The 22,271-nt window shown below is 46.1% G+C and overlaps 1 protein-coding gene across 1 annotated transcript in view; it reads left to right on the forward strand.

Moving 5' to 3' along the window:
- CAPN13 (calpain 13) overlaps nucleotides 1-21,943 on the forward strand; it is a 43,375-nt gene extending 21,432 nt beyond the window's left edge. Inside the window, exons 8-20 of the mRNA XM_037405962.1 lie at nucleotides 5-79; nucleotides 1,651-1,817; nucleotides 3,204-3,352; nucleotides 6,406-6,566; nucleotides 8,027-8,063; nucleotides 9,701-9,763; nucleotides 10,767-10,824; nucleotides 11,893-11,960; nucleotides 13,616-13,684; nucleotides 14,767-14,845; nucleotides 17,738-17,893; nucleotides 21,088-21,143; nucleotides 21,917-21,943. Coding sequence (XP_037261859.1) covers nucleotides 5-79; nucleotides 1,651-1,817; nucleotides 3,204-3,352; nucleotides 6,406-6,566; nucleotides 8,027-8,063; nucleotides 9,701-9,763; nucleotides 10,767-10,824; nucleotides 11,893-11,960; nucleotides 13,616-13,684; nucleotides 14,767-14,845; nucleotides 17,738-17,893; nucleotides 21,088-21,143; nucleotides 21,917-21,943 — 1,165 coding nt within the window. The remainder of the gene's footprint in view (nucleotides 1-4; nucleotides 80-1,650; nucleotides 1,818-3,203; nucleotides 3,353-6,405; nucleotides 6,567-8,026; nucleotides 8,064-9,700; nucleotides 9,764-10,766; nucleotides 10,825-11,892; nucleotides 11,961-13,615; nucleotides 13,685-14,766; nucleotides 14,846-17,737; nucleotides 17,894-21,087; nucleotides 21,144-21,916) is intronic.
- Nucleotides 21,944-22,271: the final 328 nt, after the last annotated feature.

The raw sequence follows: 22,271 nt of genomic DNA on the forward strand, positions 1-22,271 counted from the left end.
GCAGCTCTCCTCAGTGGGACCATGTTGAGCCTCAATGCAGAGAAGCTCTCCTCAGAAATAAGGACGATGGAGAATTCTGGTATTTCCCTATCAATCTTTCTGTTTATCAGGATTTTTTTGTTTGTGTTGATTATGAAAAGAGACATTTAGGCAGTTCTCTGCTCTTAGTGATGGCTCAAGGTACCCTGTGTTAGCTGTGTGCAAACAGCAAAGTGGAGGTTGTCCTGACCCCATGGTTTCAGAGGAAACAAGGCCTGGAGAAATGGAGTTGGCCAAGGTTAAGTGACACACTGCTGAAAAAAATAAACAGTGAGAGAACTAAAAATCCAGCTCCCTGAGACCTAGTCATTTTGCCACACTGCCCTTCCCCATAAAATGCCTAGCTTGAATCTTGGATTGGCTGGTGCTTGGAAGGGACAGGTGGCTGAGCAGGTCATACAACCTGTGCACTTGACTGCTTTGGAGGTTCTTGTGGTTCTTCCCTGCCTCTGATTACTCTCAGATCCAGTTTAGCCATGTGTGAGGCATCATAGAATGGTTTGGGATGGAAGCAACCTTAAAGATCATCTAGTTCCAACCCCCCTGACATGGGCAGGGACACCTCCCACTAGACCGGGTTGCCCAAAGCCCTGTCCAGCCTGGCCTTGAGCACTGCCAGGGATGGGACATCCACAGCTTCTCTGGGCAACCTGTTCCAGTGCCTTACCGCTCATAATGAAGAATTTCTTCCTTATATCTAATCTCAAGTCTACCCTCTTTCAGTTTAAAACCATTCCCCCTTGTCCTATTGCCACATGCCCCTGTAAAAAGTCCCTCTCCAGCTTTCCTGTAGGGCTCCTTTAGGTACTGAAAGGCCACTATAAGGTCTCCCTGGAGCCTTCTCTTCTCCAGGCTGAACAACCCCAATTATTTCAGCCTGTCTCCATAGGAGAAGAGCTCCAGCCCTCTCATCATCTTCATGGACCTCCTCTGGACTTTCTCCAACAGGTCCAAGTCCTTCTTATGTTGGAGGACCCAAAGATGAATGCAGCACTGCAGATGGGGTCTTGGGAGAGCGAAGTAGAGGGGGAGAATCACCTCCCTCACCCTGCTGGCATGCTTCTTTCGATGCAGCCCAGGATATGGTTGTCTTTCTGGGCTGCAAGAGCACATTGTCGGGTCATGTTGAGCTTCTTGTCAACCAACACTCCCAAGTCTTTCTCCTCAGGGCTGCTCTCAGTCCATTCTCTACCAGCCATCCTTTAGAAAAGCTATTCTTATTCAGAAAGTGCATACTTGCCCCATGAAGCTCTGAGAGCAGGGGAACAGCAGGCTGGTCTGAGATAGATGCTACAGACTTGAGCAACACATGAATGTGGTCAGGATGCTGCACAGGGACAAAGCAAGATGCAGTGTCAGAGATGTATTGGAGATAGCAGGGCTCCACTTAGGTACTACTGCACATGCCCTGTAACTTCACAGGGGCTTTAGGTGCGGTTAGGGCAGCCCAAATGCACTGAGAGCTGACCTCTTCTGCAAGGTACCAGCCAGCTCGGCTACAGCCTGCAAGTGCTCTCCATAATCCCCTTTTAAAGATATGGGGGGTGAACCTGAGTACCTGAGTCTCAAACATGGCTTTCAAACGGAAAAGTGAGATTTTTGCCTCTGCAGGATGTCCTGTGAAAACTTCCAGGAGCAGTTTTCCTGGCTGTATATATGTAACAGCACCCCAACGTTTTTGGACTTTGGAGATCAGCACTGCACAACATGGTCTGTAGAGAGGCACATCAGCCTGTGGAGCCCGGTCCTTGTCACCGGCAGGAACAACTATTCCCCAGGTAATGAACTCTCACTGCAATCACCCGGCCCTCTCTTCCTCTCCACTGGTGCTTACAGTGAAACAATCACTCTGAGCATCGAATGGCAGAAATATTGATTGCCAGTTGTTAATGCCCTTTCCCGTTACATGACCTATCAGCTAAAGAGGCAGAAACAAAGCAGCAGCACTGGCTGCTGAGTTAAAACAAGAGGCTTGTGATTTAGAAACCCTGAACTCTTTCAAAGAAAATGTGCTTGTCTACCTTCTTTCAGCCAGTTGCAGTAGGTGTTACTGGGGACCTCATCAGAGGTCTGGCAAATATGTAGCTGATTTTACGGAGCGAGAAATACTCTGAAATTAAATGGTTATGAAATTAAATAATTGTGCTACAAAGCTATTTTCAAAGATAGAAAGGCCTTAGAGCAGATAAAGATCATTGGTTTTACTGCCTGTGCAAGGCCTCTTCTGGCATTGCAAACTGATTATTAGTAGTTTGATTTTTTTATTTTTATATTATATTGTCTTATCCTACTTATTTTACAGTTGCATCACTATTTGAGCTCTGTTTTTAATCTAAGATGGTAGCATGTGGTTAGTGAAGGAGCTTCTTTTTTTCTGCAACGCTGATCCCTGACTTAGCAGATTTCAGCTTACGGGTTTCAGCCCCCTCCTCATAACTTGGTCACCATGTCTTGAGGGGTGACAACAAAGCAATGACTGTGCTGCTGCACACCATGGGCACTGGGGCTAAGCAAAGAGGTGCAGGGGCTGAACTGAGGCTAAATTGCCGCTTTGAAGGCCACCCAACACACCTGCATGGCTTAATGTCTAGACTAGTTTAAGCAGTTGCTGCCATCTCAGTCCTTTTTCCCCAGTTTCGGCATTTTGCTGCTTTCTTATTGGGGATGCTTCCTGTTAACCAAAACTTTGGCCAAGAAGCCTTTTCCCTCTGGTGCCCAACACCCTGTCTTGCCCATCACAAACACTAACAGGAAGGAAGGAGAGGATATCTTTGGACCATTTTGTCTTTTTCTTTTATGTGTTTATGACCTCCAAGCCACGGTCTTTTTCAGCTCAGCCACTGGGTCAGGTGGCTAAGAATCGCTGCTTTTCTACCTCAGGGGAAGTGTGCCGTGTAGGTGAAGCAGACGTAAGGGGGGTTGAGAAATTTACACGACTTTTATGACTTTTCCAGAGATTTCTAGAATGATTCATGTGCAATTAGTTTAACTCCAGATGCCTCAACTCCAGCTGGTAATGTAGAGACTATAGTCCTCTGTTGTATTGAAAGGATCTTGGACCAGTAACTACCTATTGCTCTGGGTCCATATAAGAAAGATCTTACACAATAGACTACTACTGGGAAATCTATGTGGCTGCTATTAATCTATTAACACTTTCTTAGCAGGTGCAGTTTCAACAAACCCTCAGTATTTTTTCAAAGTACCAGATTATGACCCAAAATCCTATAATGTAGTCATTTCGCTTATGCAAAAACATGCCAAGGATATGAAGGGTGCAAAAATCCTGAAGATTGGCTTTTTTATCACCACGGTAAGCACAATCAGGTATCATGTAGGCACTGTTGTTTTTCTGTGTGGTGTATTGTTCCTGTACATGGAAGTGAAAGACTCAGTTGCCTTTTGGGCTGTGAAAAGAGAGCAGTCAGTATTTCGAGTGAATTTCTGGATGCCTTCTATCATAGAACATTGCAGGGAAAGTAGAGTTAACCAGGCTTAGTTCCCCTTATTCACGTCTGAAGAGAGGAAAGGTTGAACTTTTAGTTCTGTAGCAATTCAGGGAGTCCCTGTGTTACAAGATGTGCCAGGGCAATATCCTCTGTGCCCAGCGGTACTGGTGCTGTGCCTTGCTGGCCTGGCAGAGGCATGACAGCCAGCACTAACCATGGTACTTGAGCTGTACTCCAGGTCTAGTGGGGAAGCAAATGGCCCCTTTTTCCACAAAATGGGCCTGTCTTACTCATCCCCTCTTTTCTAACACAGATATGCCATGCAAAACCCATTTACCAAATACATGGAAGGCTTTGCTCAAGACCAGCGCGGAGGTAATCCATCCCAGATACCTGGGACCTGCAATACTATTTTCCTGGGATTTTTTCTTGGTGACTGTCCAGGGAGATGCCATTTCAAGGGCAGTTGTTGTCAGAGCATTACCAAGCTTACCGAAGGCACAATTGCTAGTGCAAATGGATGCTGGCCTTTTCCAAAGTGTTTTTGTTGTTGGCTGAGGAGGGTGGGAGAGGATTGTTCTTAACCTGAAGAGTAAAAGGAAGCAGAGGTTGCTATGATCCTAACTTCACATTCTCCTGATCACTGGAGAGGTTTGCCCTAGTCCCAGACTTTGAGTAATTGACGCCGTAAGTATAACAGCTCCTTGTAAAGGAAGAGCATGGCTTTGTAGCTCATAAAAAACAGTGTCTGAGAAACAAAAGATGTCATAAAAAGAGCATCCACACAGCAAGTGGAATTCACTATGCCTATGCAAGGAGATCCCCTGCCAGGCACAGGTATATAAGAGCTGTAGGACTCTGTGGGGCCAATTGTGCCACTCGGAAAGAGCTGCTGCTCCTGGTAGATGGGGAACTTGCTCCTTCCAGTATCCTCATCAGCTATCCCTCAACAGTCACAAGACATGGTGGTCCCTGCATGCTCTTACATGATGCATGTCCACCTTGATTTGTTGCCTGTTATAACAGAAGTGACCCTCACTGGGAGGTGATGACATAGGTCTTGGGTCCCTTGAAAAGAGGTTGTTTAATCAAGTAGTAGACTAGGGGGCAGATTTTCTCTATTCTTGCTTTATATTTGAAATTTCTTTCTTCCCTTCCAGTTGATGCTTAGGTGTGTTCATTTAGTTTTTCTCTTTCTTGCTATGTTCCCAAGGATTTGAGGAGTATGTCAAATCTGGATGACATGGGTTCTGTGGGCTGTCAGCCCATAGCTCACCTCCAAACCCAGTCTGGGCTTCTGATCTTAGGTGATTTCCCACACGGAGCTGAAAAGCAAGCCCAGGACAGACCACTACTAGAGGCGAGAGGACTACTTTGGAGCACCTGGTCAATGAGCAAAAAGGGGACAGTTATGCTGCTCCGTCACGCCATAGCTTTTAGTAACGTAATGAGACTGGTACAGATCCATACAGCATATTATACAGAAAATATTCCCCCATGGACACAGCCTAAGTATTTCAACATGAGAGCTGGTCTACCAGCTCCTTACAGCCAGCCCAGCGTCCTGCCCTGGTAGCAGCAAAAGCCAAGTCCAGGAGCTAAAACCAGGGTAGGTGTGCAGTGCTATTCCCTCAGTTTATTTCCCAGTGTCTAGTCTCAGTGCCTGAGGGTGGTCAGAAGTGGCATCTTTATGTGAAAGTTTACAAGGTGTTTTCTTTGTGCAAAAAGAGTGCAATTGCTACAATTCATGTGGCTTCACTCTTCCTGAACTGCTTTCACTGCCATTATTCATTAGCAGCATTATTCAGTACCTTTTGAGCTACATCAAATTGTTGCTGCGTAAAAGAGTGTATTCCTTGGCAGGATGAGAGGGGGATGCAGCACAGGTAGGGATGCAAACCAGAATGGCCATACCTGATAGCTCTAGGAAGCCTTTGATTAAATACAGACAAGGAACACTAATACATGGCTGTGAGGGAAGCTTAATGTTGTGTGGTACTGCTGAGCAACCTATAGAGGCTGATTCTTACCTCACACCGGGTTTGACTCTGTTGAGAAATTAATCTGCTTCTGCTTTTTACCAGAAGGAATGTGGAATGAGACCCAAAAAGTCAAAAAAGGATTACACCACTTATTTCTTTGCAACACTGCCCGTTTCTATCTGCTTAAGATATGACCCATAATACTTCGCAGTCTACATACCTCCCAGCCGTCTGTAACAGTAGTCATCTTTTTTTTCCTCCCAAAATAGCAGTTTTATGTTATTGTCTCCCAAAGGCATGGCTCATAAATAACTCTGCCACGCCATATAACCATTCTAAATGGAATTTATACATGCTGATGTATTTTGGGGGAATATATTTAAGAAGGGTTTTTTATTATGCTATCTTTACATGTCATCATAGTAATAGCTGTTGCATTACATTTGTTTCGTCTCAGCAAAAATACTAGGATAACAGGAGAAAGATCCAAATATTCTATTTTCTTGTGACACATGCTGGAAAGTTTGGGTTGTGATTCTTGAAGCAGTCATCTGGGTGAGATGCTCAGTGAGCTCTCTGACCACTCTGAGTCACACTAGGGACATCTCAGGGAGGTTTTAGTACAAACATTCATCCTTGATTCCTTCATGAACTCCAGACTCTGTAATGTTAATTGAAGTTCTCTTCAAATCCACTTACATTCATTTTGCCTTCTGTTTCTTTAAGTTCTTCCACCCTTGTGCATTTTTGATGTGTCCTTGAACAAAGTCTGTCACCTGGATGGGCTTTTCATGCCACTGGGGATGGTCAAGGGGTGTTAGATGCAGTGTGTATTGAGAGAGCTGTGGGAATGTAAGGCTGCTGTTGGGTGCATCTGCTGATTTACTTTGGTTCCTGACATGGAGGGGAGATAGTCAACTGTATTTTTCTTTCAGGAGAACTCCAGAGTCCTGAAACAGAATTTTTCCCTGATTCGAGATGTGACCAGCTGCTTTATCTTGAGCCCAGGAACCTATGCTGTTGCTCCTTCTACAACAGAGGACCAAGAATTTGAATTTCTCTTACGAATTTTCATGAAGAACCAAGGCGACAATGAGTAAGATGATAAGTACTCCTTAAAGGCCCCAGACTTACAGTGTGCCAGAATTTAACAATTTAATGTCAAGATAACTAATGTGGCAATTTGCTTTTAATGTACTCTAGAAGCGTGTTGGCGAGACACAGCCGAGTGTTAAGCACCATGTTGGGGGGGATCAGATGTATAGTCAGATGCACAGGGGTGGCCGCTGCAGAACAGGGCAGTAGCTCACCTGCAGCTACCAAGGGTCTCAGCCGAGGAACAAAGTGCCACACAGGTGAGCAATAATTGAGAGAGGTGCCCTGCCCCCAGCTGTGGGGAAGTCTCTCTTCCCAGAAAGGAGAGCCAAGAGCTTGTTTGGCTTAATAGCTGCTATGTAGTTTCTTGTGTTATGCCAGCTGGACAGCAGATGGATCAGGTCCCATTCTGCTCAGAGCTGGACCTAGAGAAGCAAAGGACAGCGAAGGATCTTGATCCTTTCACCCAGCCAGCTCATAGACAGGCTGCTAGGGCTCCGAGTGGGTATGAGAGGGGCCTTGAAGCTGCAAAGGCAGCTATTACCACATTTTCACATAACTATCTGGGTGTACTTTATGTAAAGAGCAAGCCCCAGCATTCAGCACATGTCGTGGTTTTCCTTCAGCTAGCTTTATAGTGTAGGTGACTGCAGCTCTTACTTCATAGGCCCCTATCTCAACAACGAGATTACTTTCTAGGCTTTGGCCCCTGCCAAAAACAGCCCAGAATCAACTGAGGCAACTCCCTAGTTATGGAAAACAAACATGAGAGGTCTGTACTCTGGGCTGGACTGCCTTCAGCATGATGAGTCAGGCACAAGATGGCTCAGCCTTTGGAGGCAACATTTTCCAGAAGAGCCTCTGACCCTCACAGAGCTTCCTAAGCTAGGCCAACCTTGGGGGTCCCCTTCCTGTGGGTCTCTGCAGCACTCGCCTATATAATAGTGTAGACGCTATAAAAATAGCATCTGGCTTGCCTAATTTATCTACCAAAAGCAAAAATCGAGCATTGAATGTTGCTACTAAATGAGTCTTAGAAGGAATGGTGACCTCAGCTCAATTTCAGGCAGTCTGCAGACATTTTAATAGCCCAGATGCTATTTTTATTCCTGACTATTAAACTAGGCAAAGAGAAAGCAGGTGAAAATTTTGTGTGGCTCAGGGCAGGGCAGTCCTGTCTTCTGTGTGGTGAGGTTAGTCCTGGCATGCTCAGAGTGAGACAAGTTACCCTTTCTCTGCTGCTGGTGCCAGCAGGGCTGGCTTGGGGAGGGCAGTAGACCCTGAGTAGCCAGAGACTCAGGCATGCTCATGTCTGCTTGTGCAGAGAGACCCAGGACTGGTGCAACAGTCTTGAATGAACTGGAACAGGCTGGGTGATGCCTGCTTTCTGCCACATCTGCAGATCAATGCTCTGAAAATGCCCATTCTCTTCCAGTTTGACTCTTGTAACTTTTTTTCTAGGATCACAAACTCCCTGCCCAGCCCAGCGTTGCCTATGGTAAGAGTCTGTGAAAACTGATGTAGATACTGGTGGTGGTGGTGAATGGTTTGCAGAGAGCTGACCCCTTCCTTCCCTACATACCTGACACCACTCTGCTCTTCTCCTTTCACCACCCAGTACCTTGCCCAGATTTGAATCTGGCACTCTGGGACCTTGCTGGGAGAGCAGGTGACCAGCCTGGGTTCCCTTCTAGAGACAGGAGTGACATTGAAGCTATTCCTCTTCACACGTGTGTCTTTCAGAGCCTGATTTTTGAAGGAAACAGATCTTACACAGTCCCTCTGTCGGCCTGTCTGTCTGCCACCTTTAACACTGAGCAACCAGATATAGCGGGGGAGGGGAGCATTTAAAAGACACTAAATTCTTGCAATGCCTGTAAAATGGGTATGTATCTAAGGAGGAGAGTGGGGGGAAACTGATGAAGAAGTCACAGCTTGAGTCTGACCCCTTTTAAAAAGACCTCACACCTAAAAGCAGGTTTCGTTTAAGTGCTTGCACCCTCTAAAGCACAGGAGTCCATAGATGTGAGGCCCAAAGCAGGTTACTTCTCATTTTTATCAGGATATCTTCACAGATGTAAGGGAAATTACACTTCAGAACTGGTTGTGCGTCTAGTTCAACCCCCATTTCAGCCTCTCTAGCCCAGCTACTACCTGCTGCTGGACTTCCTTGCTGTAAACAGTGCAAATTGTTCTTGCCAGAGCTGCTCCAGTCCATGCTGCTGTCTCACTGGTTGCTTGCAAAACCCTGCTGCTGCGAGGCTGTTATTTATAGCAGTGCAAACTCAGTGCAGGTCTCTGAAGCCAAAGGTGTAAAGCTGCTTCAGGAGAACAGAAAACAGAGCCCTTTCCTTGTGATTCATTTTACAGCCCGCAATTAAGCCCCATTAGAGGGGTAGTGTAAATGGTGGTTTATTATCTCTTTCCACTGACAAGCTGTCAGTTTACTCAGCTGTTGTCATTAGCCAATGTTTTGACTTTGATGAATTATGGTACCCACACTTTTTGCTCTTGTTCAGGTATTTGGGCTTCAGTGGTGTGAATTATCTCGCACTGAGCTGAAGACATTGGGGCTTAGGCTTAGTTATTTTGGGAAACTTTATAATGTTAAGGATAGTTCCTCTTAGTGCCTGGTGGATGTCCTCACCGGAGGGTTGAAAAAAATGACTTAACCATTGAATTGCAACTGCCCAGGTACAGTCAAGCCTGCTTTGGCGTTGAGAAGGTGCAAGAGAAAATAAAAGTAAGCTGCTGGTCTCTTTGCTTGGTTTGCATGAATCTTCACATGCCCTAAACCAGTGGTTTCAGCTGAGGGCCATCAGTAAGGATCAAGCTTTGTATCCCTATACTATGTACTGACTCACTGAACTCCACCCTGGATGTGCTCTGCTGTCTTCCTCAGGCCCTGAGCTGCTCCTTCCTGCTTGTACTGAGTGATAACATCCAGGTGATGCTTCTTCCTTCATTGCAGTAGCTGTTCCTGACTCCTAAACCACTTCACTTCTGGGGTGTTAAAATTCCAACCTGTACTGTACGTTGCCTGTCCTCTCTAAAGTGCTGTTTGGATCTGCAGACTTTTGCCTCCCGTTGGTTTACAACAGAATTATTTATGTCCATACTTTGTCTTTGATCCAGGATGTACCAAGACAGAACCAGGATAGTTCCTACAAGGCTGTCTTCCTAAGATACGCGAAGCAGGTATCCTATCTAAAACATCTTGCAAAAAGGAAAACTGATCTATGATGTTGAAACAAATCCATTTAGAAAAATGTTTTCTGGAAATGTAGCTCCATCCTCAAGTGGATACTCTGAAAACAGTGTTAACTGACCTACCAAAACCCCTAGAAAAATGGGACATTCCACTGGGATAGCCTGGCTAGCCCCATATATCAACAGAGGATAGGAGATTAGTGGTTATACTGGTGATGGGCTTGCATGTATACTTTTTTTTTTTTTTTTTGCTTTGGTTTGTTTACTGAAAGCAATTAGAAAGCCTTGAGTATTCCCCTCTCTCATCAGCATCGTTTTCCATTTGCCTTTGTGGAATTTGGAAGCCAGACATCAGTCAGCATTTCAGTAATTGATTCCTGCTCTTTCAGAGCCAAAGTCTGCATGTTCACAGGAGATGCTTTTAATGGTTTAATAAACTGTTATAAAGAACTCCTCGACTTAGTCAAGAGGGGAAAAAAATCACTGCCAAAAGCCTTTGCACAGCGGGCTTCTTGCAGTTAATAGTTTTATCAATGCATGAAGGTGAAAATGAACAGGGGCTGCCATGCTGAACGCCCTGGGGGTGTCTCAGGAGGGAGGCAGGCAGGGTCACCCATGGGTAGCCCAGAGGGAAGCAGGCAGCAGCACCCATGCTCCCAGTCCACTCACCCAGCTGCCTGCTGTGCCGGCCCATTGGCAGCTCCCCAGCTAGGGCTTGGTGAGGTCAGCAAGTGTTCCTGTCACTGCTGAAAATACCTCTTGGTGATGGGAGTGCCTGTAGCTCCCCTGTGAACTCCTGTAGGGAAGGGCAAAGAGTGGCCCAGCAGCACAGAGGGCTTTCTTGTGATCTGGAGAGGGTGCTGCTGCTCCGCTGATATAAGCAGAGGTCCTTCTTGGTTATCACAGTGCATGAGGAAAGACGTTTTAGGCAAAAGTGACACAAGAGAAAACTTTATGCTCACATATCTACTTGCATTTTATTCTGCATTAGGGCTCAACTATTGATGCCTTGCAGCTGCAACAACTCCTTAATGAAGTGATCCTGCAAGGTAAAGCTTTTACAACACAGCTAAAGTCTTTGGTGCTTCCCTACCCTTAGTGTAGTGTAAATTAGACAGAGGATTTAGGGGTGTCCTGATGGTCCTCAAAAAATACTTAGCATGGTTTACTGCACTGTTGGATCTTGACGAATGAGAATTGCCTCCACCAGGGTTCCTTTATATGCACAACAGTTTGGCTTTATATTTTAAAGAAAATAAAAATAATAATCACAAGGAGAAGGCAATGCTACCCAGACCAGCTGCTAACAGACTTTAATGCATGGCCCTCAGCAAAGCTGTGCATCTGCTTGACAGCCAGATTTCACCCTCCCCTCCCCCTCCCAGTTCTGCCTAGGGATATAGCCTCTGCTTCACAGACCTAACCTACCCCACGCTGTCCTTCTCCTGGATGTGCCTGTAGCCCCCATGAGCACCCCTTTTGCCCTGTGCCCCACCAATTGCAGCAGGAGCTCAGTCCCTGCTGGGCTGCAGCAGTGAGCGCCCCAGGGAACTGTGCCTCCTGCTCTCCTCATTGTCACCCCATTTCTCCCAGTTCAGCCCTGGCCTGCATTGCTCCTCTGTAGATGCCTCAAGCTGGTTTTTAGTATTTCCCAGCCTTAACCTGCTCACCTCAAAAGTAGCATGAGACAGGGACAGCGGGAAGCCTCGAACCAACTCCACCATGCACAAAGCTCAGAGTGCTTTTAGGACTCACTAATGTGGCATAAACAGCCTTTCCTGTCACTGTCATTTCCCTTATCCTTATATCAAGAGGGAAGAGTTTCCATCAGAGCAGGTAGATGGGCAGAGATTGTGCTGAGTAGTTACCTGTGAGCCCAAACAGGGCACCTGTCCTTGGGGAAGGGAGCAGTAGAGATGTCTGAGGCATGTCAGAGTCCCTCAGTGACAGCCTGGCAGGTAGCTCATGCTGTTTGAGAACTGGAGCTAGATCCTTGGCTTTTTCACTATGTGAACGTTCAGACTGGTGTCCTCATTCCCTCTGAATGGTGACCTGATGCCTCTGTTACCCACTCCCCTTGCTGTCACTAATTCTTTCTATTTTGCCATTCCTTGCAGATGAAACAACCAGCCTGGGAGGAGGGTTCAGCTTCGATTCATGCAGAGGCATTTTAGCTCTGATGGATGTATCCTTTCAGCAGAAGCACTAAACTTCCCTGGTGCTTCCCATCCTTGCCTTGAGTTATGGCTTTGCTGAGCATCCCAGTGTGAGAATCTGCAAGTAAATATCAGCCACAGTCCTCAATAAATAACTGTCCCAGAGTCTATGCAGGACTTTGCTATGCATTCCCTGGCTTTAATGTGAAGGCTGAGGGTCAGCCTTCTGCTACCAGCTAACTCTTTGCTCTCATTTTCCCCTCTGCAGGGCCCAGGGCTTGGCTAAGCTTCACCCTTGGGTGCAGGTCCCAGGCAGAGCCTGAGGCGAGGACACAGCACAGAGCTCAGGCACAGCTCAGCTCTGCTACTGTGGCTGCAGCCACGCTGGCCTGGGATGGCAGCTAGAGGCCAGCCAGGCTGGTGTGAAGGGGAGAAGAATTGTCACTGCTGAATCATAGACACTTGCCTGGCAGGCCATTCATCCTTGCCAGTGTACCTTCCCTATTTAGATGGATCATGCAGTTTTTCTACTGTTAACAAGACAACACTGGAAATACATTGCTGGCTGCTGTAGAACAAGAGGGCTCCTTGATGAAAACACAAATTCTCCCTGTGCTTGCTCACTGTCTGTGTTCTTCTATGCCTTGAAATAACTTTGAGACATTTTCAGACCTTTACAAACTGCCAGGGAATGCACAAAAAATGGTCAGAAGTCCCTCTTTCTTTCCAGTTTTCTTTGTCTAGCTGGTGAAAGAGACTTCTCCGCCTTCCCAAAGCTCCTCTTGGGCTAAGTGGACGTTGTGAATGAATGACACATACAAAGAATCAACAAAGCCACCACTCTGCTTTAATTCAGAATGGGTTTTTCATGCTCTGAGCTTCATACAACCCATGTACATTGTGACCTTTCCTGGTCTGCAAAGACAGGATTAGCTCTTTTCACTTGGGTTTCACGGCAGTGGCACTTGTCTGCTTGTGTTTCACTGGCGATGAATTTTGCTTTCAGGGAGCTTTCACCATGCTAGCTGCATTAGGTGAGTTGTTGCGTGTCTGCCCAGGACTCCTAGATGATGTATGAAGGGGAGCAGGTCTGCTGACTTAGTTCTTCAAGCACCTCTGAGGGATGTTTGCTGACACCCCGGGCTCCTGCAGCTCATGGTGGGGGAGTGTTTTCTTGCATGTGGCATATGCATAGCTCAAAGGCTGCTGCTCCCTTCTGACAGCAGGCATCAGGACTGGCTCCTCAGGCTCTTGGCTCCTCCAGTGCCTGTTCTCCAGGAGGATCCAGCCAGAGCTAATACTGTGCTGCCTCAGGCACAGAGGCAAGGCGACATGCATGCGTGGCCTAAAGCCATGGGGTCATGTTCATCCACAGAGGCCTCCCTGATCAGTGGCTAAATGTCAACTGAAGCCATCACGGCAGGTTCCCTTGTGGTTAAAGGGACCATAAAAATAGAAACCTTTTGTTGTTTGTGAGCACAGGTATGGGCAGCTGGACCGTGTGCCAAAGAAGGTGAATTTAAACACAGTTGAGAGCAGAAAAGCTTTTGGCTTTCTCAACACAAAGTAACAGACAGAAGAGACTGCATCTCATGTCTTTCTTTATGTTAAGGCAGCGTTCTCAGGAATGAAGACAGCCATGTTTAGTTCTCATTAACTGTTCAGTTCTTAACTAAATGTGCAGTTCAGCTCAAATGGACAACTCACACTGCAGGAGTTCAGGAGCCTCTGGCGAAGTCTCACTAAGTACATGGTACACAGGGGATGCTCTCTCTTCTCTGCTGATACTGTACTCTAGGGCTTTTCATCAGCAGGGCGCAGATGCTCTGTGATAGCAAAGCACTGGGGGGGAAAACGTTGCAAAGGTTGCTTGCTTAGTTGGTCAGATTCCCATCCTCTCATGCAAAGGTTGAGAGCTCAGGGAAGCAGTGGTGTGTATAAAATGCTCCAAATGAGCAACCGAGGCTTTTCTAATGCAGAGAATATTGAGGAAAAAGTGGGGAAAGCTAGGAAGGCCAATTAGGCTCAGAATTTGATGGAAATGTCTGTTTGTGGGCCACCACTGGCATTTTTTTAAAAAGCTTTCTAAGCCGAAATGAGTTCTTGAACAGAGAAATTTCATTTGCACATTGCTGCAGTTTGTAGTGGAAATGTGTAGGTTCCAATGAAAGTTTATCTGGGAGAAATGTCTCTGCTCCAGGATTAGCATTAGGTTTGGAAGCAGTGAGGACAGTAGCTTGGTATTTAGGGTCCCAGCTAAATTCAGAATCAGGGCATGCATGGCAGCTTGTGTTGGGTCCTTCTCCCTCAGACTTGGTGCAGGGTGGGAAGGTTTTCTGAAGCCTCGGGGTTGGGTGGGCTCTACTTTGTTTCATCCCTCTAGAAGTAGTCTGAGGTTACCCAGGATATGGGGTGCCAGCTCCCCGAGTAGCAGTGGTGTGCTTCCCACTGATGGCACCTCAAGTGTGGCTTGTGGGGTTTCAGTGGCGTGGTGGGAAAGACCATTCTGGGAACTCGGGGACTCCTGGCTTATTTCACCTGTTATAAACAATGTCTTTTTTCAGTGGGGGTGTAAGTATTCATATTGCTGCCTGCATGCATAAAACAGGGAGAATGAACAAAAAGGCTTCCACTGACCCCAAAATGTGGGACTTCTTACATGGTAGCATACTGTCTGAGCCTTCTGGAAATGGGTCTCCCTTGTCATGGTCACCTAATCTCTTTCTTATTTATTTTTTTTATTAAGGAGGGAAAGCATGCTGCATAATTGGATGTAGTAGTAAATTTGAGGAATGCTGATACAGGTTCGAAATCTGTCTTTACACTGTTTTTTAGGATATCTTCAGCAGAGCAGACAGAAATCATTCTGGATTTCTTGATGTGTATGAACTGAAAAGTGCGATACAGGCAGCAGGTACGTCCACAGGTGCCGAGTACTTCCTTGTCCCTGCAGCAGTGAAGGAAAGGATAAAAAAGAAAGAGGAAAGGGAAAAAAAAGCTTCAGGGAGAAAGTGGTTTGGATTGCACAGAGGTGCCAATTAGATCGCAGCTCTGCTCAGAGGTCTGCATTGGTTTAGGGCATTGAGACAGAGCTCATTTCAGGGAGAAACCTTTTGCACTGTGGCTGGGGAGCCGGCAGAGATGCAGAGAAGCCCAGTACTGGCCAGAGCCTGCAGCTTAGCTTATCCGTGGTCACTCTAGGTCATGGGTGAAACACCCAGCAGAAGAAAGGAGCAAGGAACAGTCGATGCTTTGCACTTACCCCCAGTTCTTGCAGTTTCTCTCCAGGGCAGTAATTAAGTCTATAAAGGAAAGCCACAGTGACAGACATTTATTTAGTTTGCACTGACCTCTGTTGGCTACGCGGATGCTGAAACTTGCCGTGAGTGCATGGCACACCTTCATGCGAGTGAAGTATTTTAGCTGGGTCATCTGTCCAGAGACTTTGTGCATGAAATACAGCTCTGAGACAGCAATCCTCTTACAACTGTAAGGTACAGAAGCTCCCATTTGGCTACCTGGTGCTTGGAGGGGTGTTGTTCCCAGGAGGAATCTGGTGCAGAATTGCTATCCATGGAAGCCATCAGCTTAGGGAATGTAGGTGTAATTTTTTTTATTGCTGAGAGGTGGGCAAAGCCTTAGCATCTGCCTGAGGAGCACAGCACTAATGTGATAAATGTCAAAGGAGAAGCTGCCAGGTCCATTCTGTAAGAAAGGTGCTAAAGTGTAAAACTGGAAGGAAAACTGTTCATTGAGAAGTCCTGGCAACAGAAACAGTGCAGTTATTTGGAAAGATAGAAAGGCACTGCGAAATGGCCAATTCAATACATGTTAGGCTATAAGCAGTTCTGTGTAGAGGGAAAAAAGAAAATTATAAGCTCGTTCTTGCCACCTTCTGAGCCAGAAATCTGCATTTGAATTTGGCTTTGCATTAGGATGATGCCTGGCTTTTTAAGCAGGAAGGAGTGGACAGCCCCAGAAAGTGTTTGGGAGGTGGGTGCTACCACAGGGAATGGCACTAAAGTATCTAAATACAGCTCCTAGCCAGCAGTTCCCTGAAGTGTTCAGTGCTCTCCCCAGCAAAACACTTCAGTGTGTGCTTAATTTTCACTGTTGTCCTAATGCTTCAAAGCATAATGATGGGTCAAATTTTCTGCCAGAGTAAAGCAGGCTAGCTGCGTTAACAGCAGTACTGCCCTGAAATGCAGGAGCATTGGCCTGGTGTATTTACAAACTCCTCATTGGCAACATTAAATGCATCAAAATAATTAAAAAAAAACAACAGGGAAACATGAAGTCTGTATTTTAAAGCTTGACTAAAACCAGAGTGAGGGATCCAGCATACAAAAGGTGTGGGGAGTAACCTTGTGAGTAAGCAACAACACATAACTGAAACATCTTGGGAACAGAGAGGACTGACACTTCAGTCTTGTTGATGAGGTTAACTGGGAAGCATTGCCAGGTGAACAGATTTCAGAGCAAGTATGTCCCAGAATGACCATGCCAAATTGTCAGGGTTTTATTGGTGTAAGACATGATTATAGTATCTCATAAGCAGCACTGCAGTGGTCGCTGGAATCTGCTCTCCAGATAGAGCTTGATTGCATTCCCACTGCCTTCAAAAGGTTAAAAATGAGAGAGAATTCATTGCTCACTACTACAGTGGTTCTTGACAGTGGTTTAAAACCAGAATCAAAGAAGAAATTTAATTAATTAGATTTTTTTTTAATTGCTAACATTTCCTCCTAGGAAAAAAAAATTAAATCAGGCTTATCTTAATTTGAAATGTATCTGAAGCCTGACTATATTTCCATTATTTAAATATTCAGCATTGCATGTCTGCTTCCTGCTGGAGACCTTTTCCACTAGGCTCATGCAACTGAAGTTTGTCGATGTACTAATGCATCTCCATCAGCAGGGTCTCCCCCTACACAGGTGTAGAGAAACCATTTCTTTCTTTTCTGCCTGTTCAACTAATTCAGCTCCATGATGAGTTCATTTAAAACTGAAAAGTTTAGAGCTGGTTGAAAAAGCAGGAAAGTTACTTTTCTTCCAGCTAAGCCACTAAAAACTAGGGGAGAGAAAATGAGACTTTTCTGAAGACTCAGAGAATGCATTAAACTGAAGCTATCAGTCCAACTCTCTGCATAAAATTTCCCTTTTGTTTAGCAAATCAGCTTTTAGTGCAAAACATATTTTAATCATTCCTCTTAAATAGCGAGCGCATTTAGGGTAGTTTTATTTAACTAATAAAAGATTCATTCTAAAAGGCAATTTTTGTTCATTCAATTGAATACCAATTTCCATCCAAACAGACTGTGACACAATACTGAATAATCACCTAATAAAAAAAGAAACGTACCCTTCACCATCTTCTAATAGAAAAGAAATTGTAAAAATTAAGAATCTTAGGCATGTTATACTGCATAATAGCATGAGCATGTGGCATCACCCTGTTCAGCAGAAAGCGCCGGTGATATTGTGAATGCTACACTCAGACTTTAACAGTTATGAGCCAAGGAAAATCACCCTTTCTTATAGAAAACAAAAGATAAAATGCAAAGCAAGATAACACTCGATTAGTTCGCTCATTTTGTGCTGCTGGCTGACCTAAGTCACAGTTTGAGTAAGTGACTAGAAGGACATTGATTTTCCATCACTCTATCCTGACTCTTATGCACAAACCGGTGGAACAGCAAGCTGCCGTCCAGGGATGCAGAGACCTGGCATGACAAGGTGAGGGGCTAAGGAAGGGCCCCAGGTTCTCTGCAGGGTGCAGAAGGCCATCAGAGCCATCATTCTGCAGTGTGTCCCCACAGTGCTACTGTTCCTCTTCCCTCCGCAGGTCTGGTCACTGACGAGCAGCTCCTGCGCCTGTTGGCCTTACGGTATGGTGATGCTGCCAGGAGAATTGGCTTTTCTGACTTCGTGTGCTGCATGCTGCGCCTTGAAACCATGACCCGTGAGTGCCAGCACCCAGGGCTGGGGTAGGGCAGGGAACGTGGCAGTGGGGGAGCTTGCAAAGCCAGGCTGAGGACAGTGGCAGAAGGCAAGGGACATGATGCTAGGCATGATAATACGTGTCTAACAGTGTAGCTTGGAAATAAGAAAGCTGCCCAATGTCCAGACATGGTCCAAGCATCCCTTGTGGCAGCCTGTTTGCCAGAAGCCAGTTTTGTCTCCTGCCCACAAAAGCAACTGGCTGCTAGAGAACATTTCAGTGCTGAGAGAAAGCAGCAGCTGGGAATACAGTGATGCCCTTGCTGAAAGGGGCCAGAAGGAAGGTCGGCCCCAGTTTCCCGTCAGAGCTCATCAGAGTGCCTGTGGGCTGCAGTGGCACCACGCTGCCCTCTGTTTGTACCTGCTGAGGCGCGATAGTGATGTATATCCAGAGCTTCAGCTGCCGATCCTTTCTTGCTGCACGAATTTAGCCTGGCCTCTGCAGGCTTGTCCTTAGAGCCCCTATGCACTAAGACTCATTTTCTGAAAACAAGCTGTATGCTTGTGCTGGTGCCCTTCCACTCAACTTTGAGCATCCTGGTCCGCAGCAGAGCTTCCTCCAGGGTGGTGTGGAACATGGCCAGTAGCACTGAGGGGAGACTGCAGACTACATGCATTCATGCCCAGCAAAGAGGAATGAGGCAACACGTGTCATGTGGAAGGCTTTCTCTTCGGGTTAAAAATCAGAGAGATCTGTACCACAGCAAGCGAGGTGCTCCCTTCCCTTTCCGCCTCCCTTCCCTTTCCGCCCCCCTTCCCTTTCCGCCCCCCTTCCCTTTCCGCCCCCCTTCCCTTTCCGCCTCCCTTCCCTTTCCGCCTCCCTTCCCTTTCCGCCCCCCTTCCCTTTCCGCCCCCCTTCCCTTTCCGCCCCCCTTCCCTTTCCGCCCCCCTTCCCTTTCCGCCCCCCTTCCCTTTCCGCCCCCCTTCCCTTTCCGCCCCCCTTCCCTTTCCGCCCCCCTTCCCTTTCCGCCCCCCTTCCCTTTCCGCCCCCCTTCCCTTTCCGCCCCCCTTCCCTTTCCGCCCCCCTTCCCTTTCCGCCCCCCTTCCCTTTCCCCACCAGCTTCAGTAAAGTTCTCTCAGTTTTTCTGGTAAGGAGAAGGTCTGAGATCTCCCCCAGTGGATCAACAAACCCCGCCCTGTGTTGCATCCAAGCCTTTGCCTGAAAGTAAATGGAATTCTGTTTTACAAAAGCATAATCTTTGCTACTCTAATAATAAGCATTTTGACTGGAAATACTGGTAGTTAAACAAACCCAGCAATTGCAACCCACGTGCTAAAACCTTGCTACAGCAATTTAGTTCATCATTGGAATGAGCTGGGTTTCAAGAGCGCATTGAAATGAGTGTTCATTTTTTCCCCATGTGTTTTTACCACTGATGTTTTATGGGCAAATAATGGTCAGCGGATCCACCTGGCTGACACTGCCTAAAATCCTATTTCAAGGAGTACAGCAGAAGCAGCTCAGAAAATCAGTGTGTCCTGATTTTAATGCTTTTATTAAAAAACAGACAACTTGTAAATGCCCATTTTCTGTGATTATACATGTTACTTGCTGTAGATGAAAACTCTTATGCCGAAATTAGTACCATAGCATTTTTTTTTCCATCCTAAAAAAGATCTTCGTTTTTAAGTGCCAGCATAAAGGTAACTCCTTTACATACATGTGGAAAGGAATCTCTAAAAGTTTCATTGCTGTCTGTAATGAGTGTCTTAAAACGCTCTCAAGTCTTTCAGTTATCACTTTACAGAGCTTTTCATGTGGAAGGCATTTCTCAAATTTTTCAAATCATTGTGAATAAGATTGTTACAGGATAGGATAAGGGTGCCAAGTGGGAATAAAAGGCAGTTCACCTTTATGGTGATGTGAATACAACTGGGAAGATCAAATCTGTACCATTAAATCATTACTCATCCTTTCAAGATAGCCAGAGATGAGACTCAAACCAAAAGCAGCAGCTTCTTTGCAAACTGTATTTAACTGCAGTTAACACAGCAGTGAAGGGGCGCTTACCCCTGCCCAGAGGAGGAGATTTGCACAATGTCATTTGTTCCCAAAAAGGCTGCTGGGCGCAGGCCCAGCTCTGCAAATGCAACCTTGGCAAGGGGCTGGGCACAGCACAAGGTTTTCCTTGTTCCATGCCTTTCTCCAGAGCAGTATAGGCTGGATGTGCTTCACGGCGTTTTCCTCTGCTTTCCCTCTGCTCTGGATCATACAGGTGGCTCTGGCTGCCGATGAGCAATGCGCCTTTGTGCCCTGTTCCTACATGCCCAGCAGCCTTGAACTTCTGGCTAAAGCTGGGCTGGTTTCGAAACATTCATGATCTTACAATGTCTATTCCATTTGGGGGGGAAACAGGCTCTCAAAGCAATATGCCATTCAAGGATAGATAGACTTAAATTTGTTTCAACTTTTTATTACTGTTTATAACAGCCCATTTCTAGAGAAAAGAATTTCAAGATAAATAAAAATAACTCAAAATACTGTGTTTTGACTCTATCCAAACACTTGGGTTTGAACATCTCTCCTAGACAAACTGCAATAGAAATGTTCACATAGAATATAAATATTTGAATGGTTTTAAATTTTCTGATGGCAAAGTGTTCTGTCAGAAAACTTTCAGCAATGTTAATTTCAAACTCTAGCTGAATAACAGCAGCATCTGCATTTATATTCCCTGGAGAAAGCTTGCAAGGCATACTAATGCCTTGAAGAGAATCGCTTTCTTTACAGCCTGCTGTGATCACTCACTGCCAGGGAGGATGGAAAAGGAGACCAACAGCATGTTGTCCTGGTGCAAGATGTCCTGCAGTAGTTCACCATTCTCCTGTCTAGCTTCAGGCAGGAGGTACAACTGAAACAAACTATGAGAGGCGATGAAAGCAGTCACCTTGAGCGTTCCCTATCCCTACACTTCTACCAGATTCTGGCCCTGCAATTGGGATGCCTTCCCAGGCTGTGATCCGAGGGCCAAGGCAGAGGGGTACCCAGCACAGAAATGAGCTGTGTCTGGGCAGGATGGTGCAGGTGGACACCTGAGCCAGCAGAGCATCCCGGCGCAGGGATTGCAGCTCTGCTCCTCAGCTGCCACACCGTATGGCTGTGTTGCATTCTTGCTTCTCCCTCATGAAATAAGGTGTTCTTTGTTCTATCCCTAGATGCATTTCAAAACTTAGCGGAGGGCAGATCACAAATTTTGGTGACAGCAATGGAGGTAAGAACGCTCCTTCCTTCTCTCCAGGCCCAAGGTGGGACCCCACTGAGTATGTTACAAGGAGGGTGAAGTTAAAGATGATGTGTGATGTATGTTCTTAGGGGTTTTGCCTGTGACGCCAGCAGTGGTGAGGATTTTGCCTGGCTGCTCTTTGTCCTAAAAGCACAGCCTGAAGGTTAGCTAGCTGGATGGGGACACATCAAGCTTTTTATCAGTTAGTCTGAAATGAAAATCTTGCTGTGCTCCAGAATGATATGCCCGAGTGCTGCGTTTTATCAGACTGGGTACTGTTATTTGACAACACAGTGTTTAAAAATATTTTTTTAAAAAAACCTTTTACATCTTGCTGCCTCCTGTTTACACTTTGTGGTTAGTTCAGTGGCTCATAGTTCATTAAATCTATTTTGCACCAAGAGCTGAGCAGAGCTTCCAAGCAAAGGCCCTGAATCTGTTTTACAGGGTAGTCTGTAGGATAATCACATTCCCAGAGCCTGCCAGCCCTTCCACTTGCAATCACGCAGGTGCTATCCCTTCCTAACAGTTGCTTCTGCTGCAGCTGCTGCAATAATTTATCATGGAAAGCAACATATGGAAAGTATTTCTGGGTCTGAATTGTAATAAGGCGAAAAGGCAATTCCAAACCCCCTTTACTGTCCTGTTCAGGACAAAAGGACCATAGTCATTAGGTCACAGCTTGAAGGTGCTGAGACACATGTCTGAAGACTTAGTGCAACATCACTGTCTAAAAACATCTTTTCTTCTCCTTTTTCCAGTGGCTGACTCTTGTCATGTACACTTAAAGAGATGTCAGAGCTCTGTGTGGCTGGTAAGAAATCTCCTTAGTACTATACATACTGCGAAGAAGCAGGTGGATGCCCTTGGAGTGGCCACAGTAAATATGAGTGGGGGCCTTACAGAAAGATCACTCTGGGGTTAGGGTGGGTTTTGAGAGAAGGAGAAAGGTGAGAGCTGCAGCATGAGTGGGCTGGAGCAGGGCTGCAAAGGGAATTGGATTTTGGGATGTTTTTTCTGGAGAATTGCTGATGGCCTTATCAGTTGCTCAGATGACCAACAGTTCAGTTACTACTTGCCCTCTGTTCCCACCTGAGATAATACATTTTCAATAGA

This window comes from Falco rusticolus, chromosome 12 (assembly GCF_015220075.1).
Source record: "Falco rusticolus isolate bFalRus1 chromosome 12, bFalRus1.pri, whole genome shotgun sequence".
Lineage (NCBI taxonomy): Eukaryota > Metazoa > Chordata > Aves > Falconiformes > Falconidae > Falco > Falco rusticolus.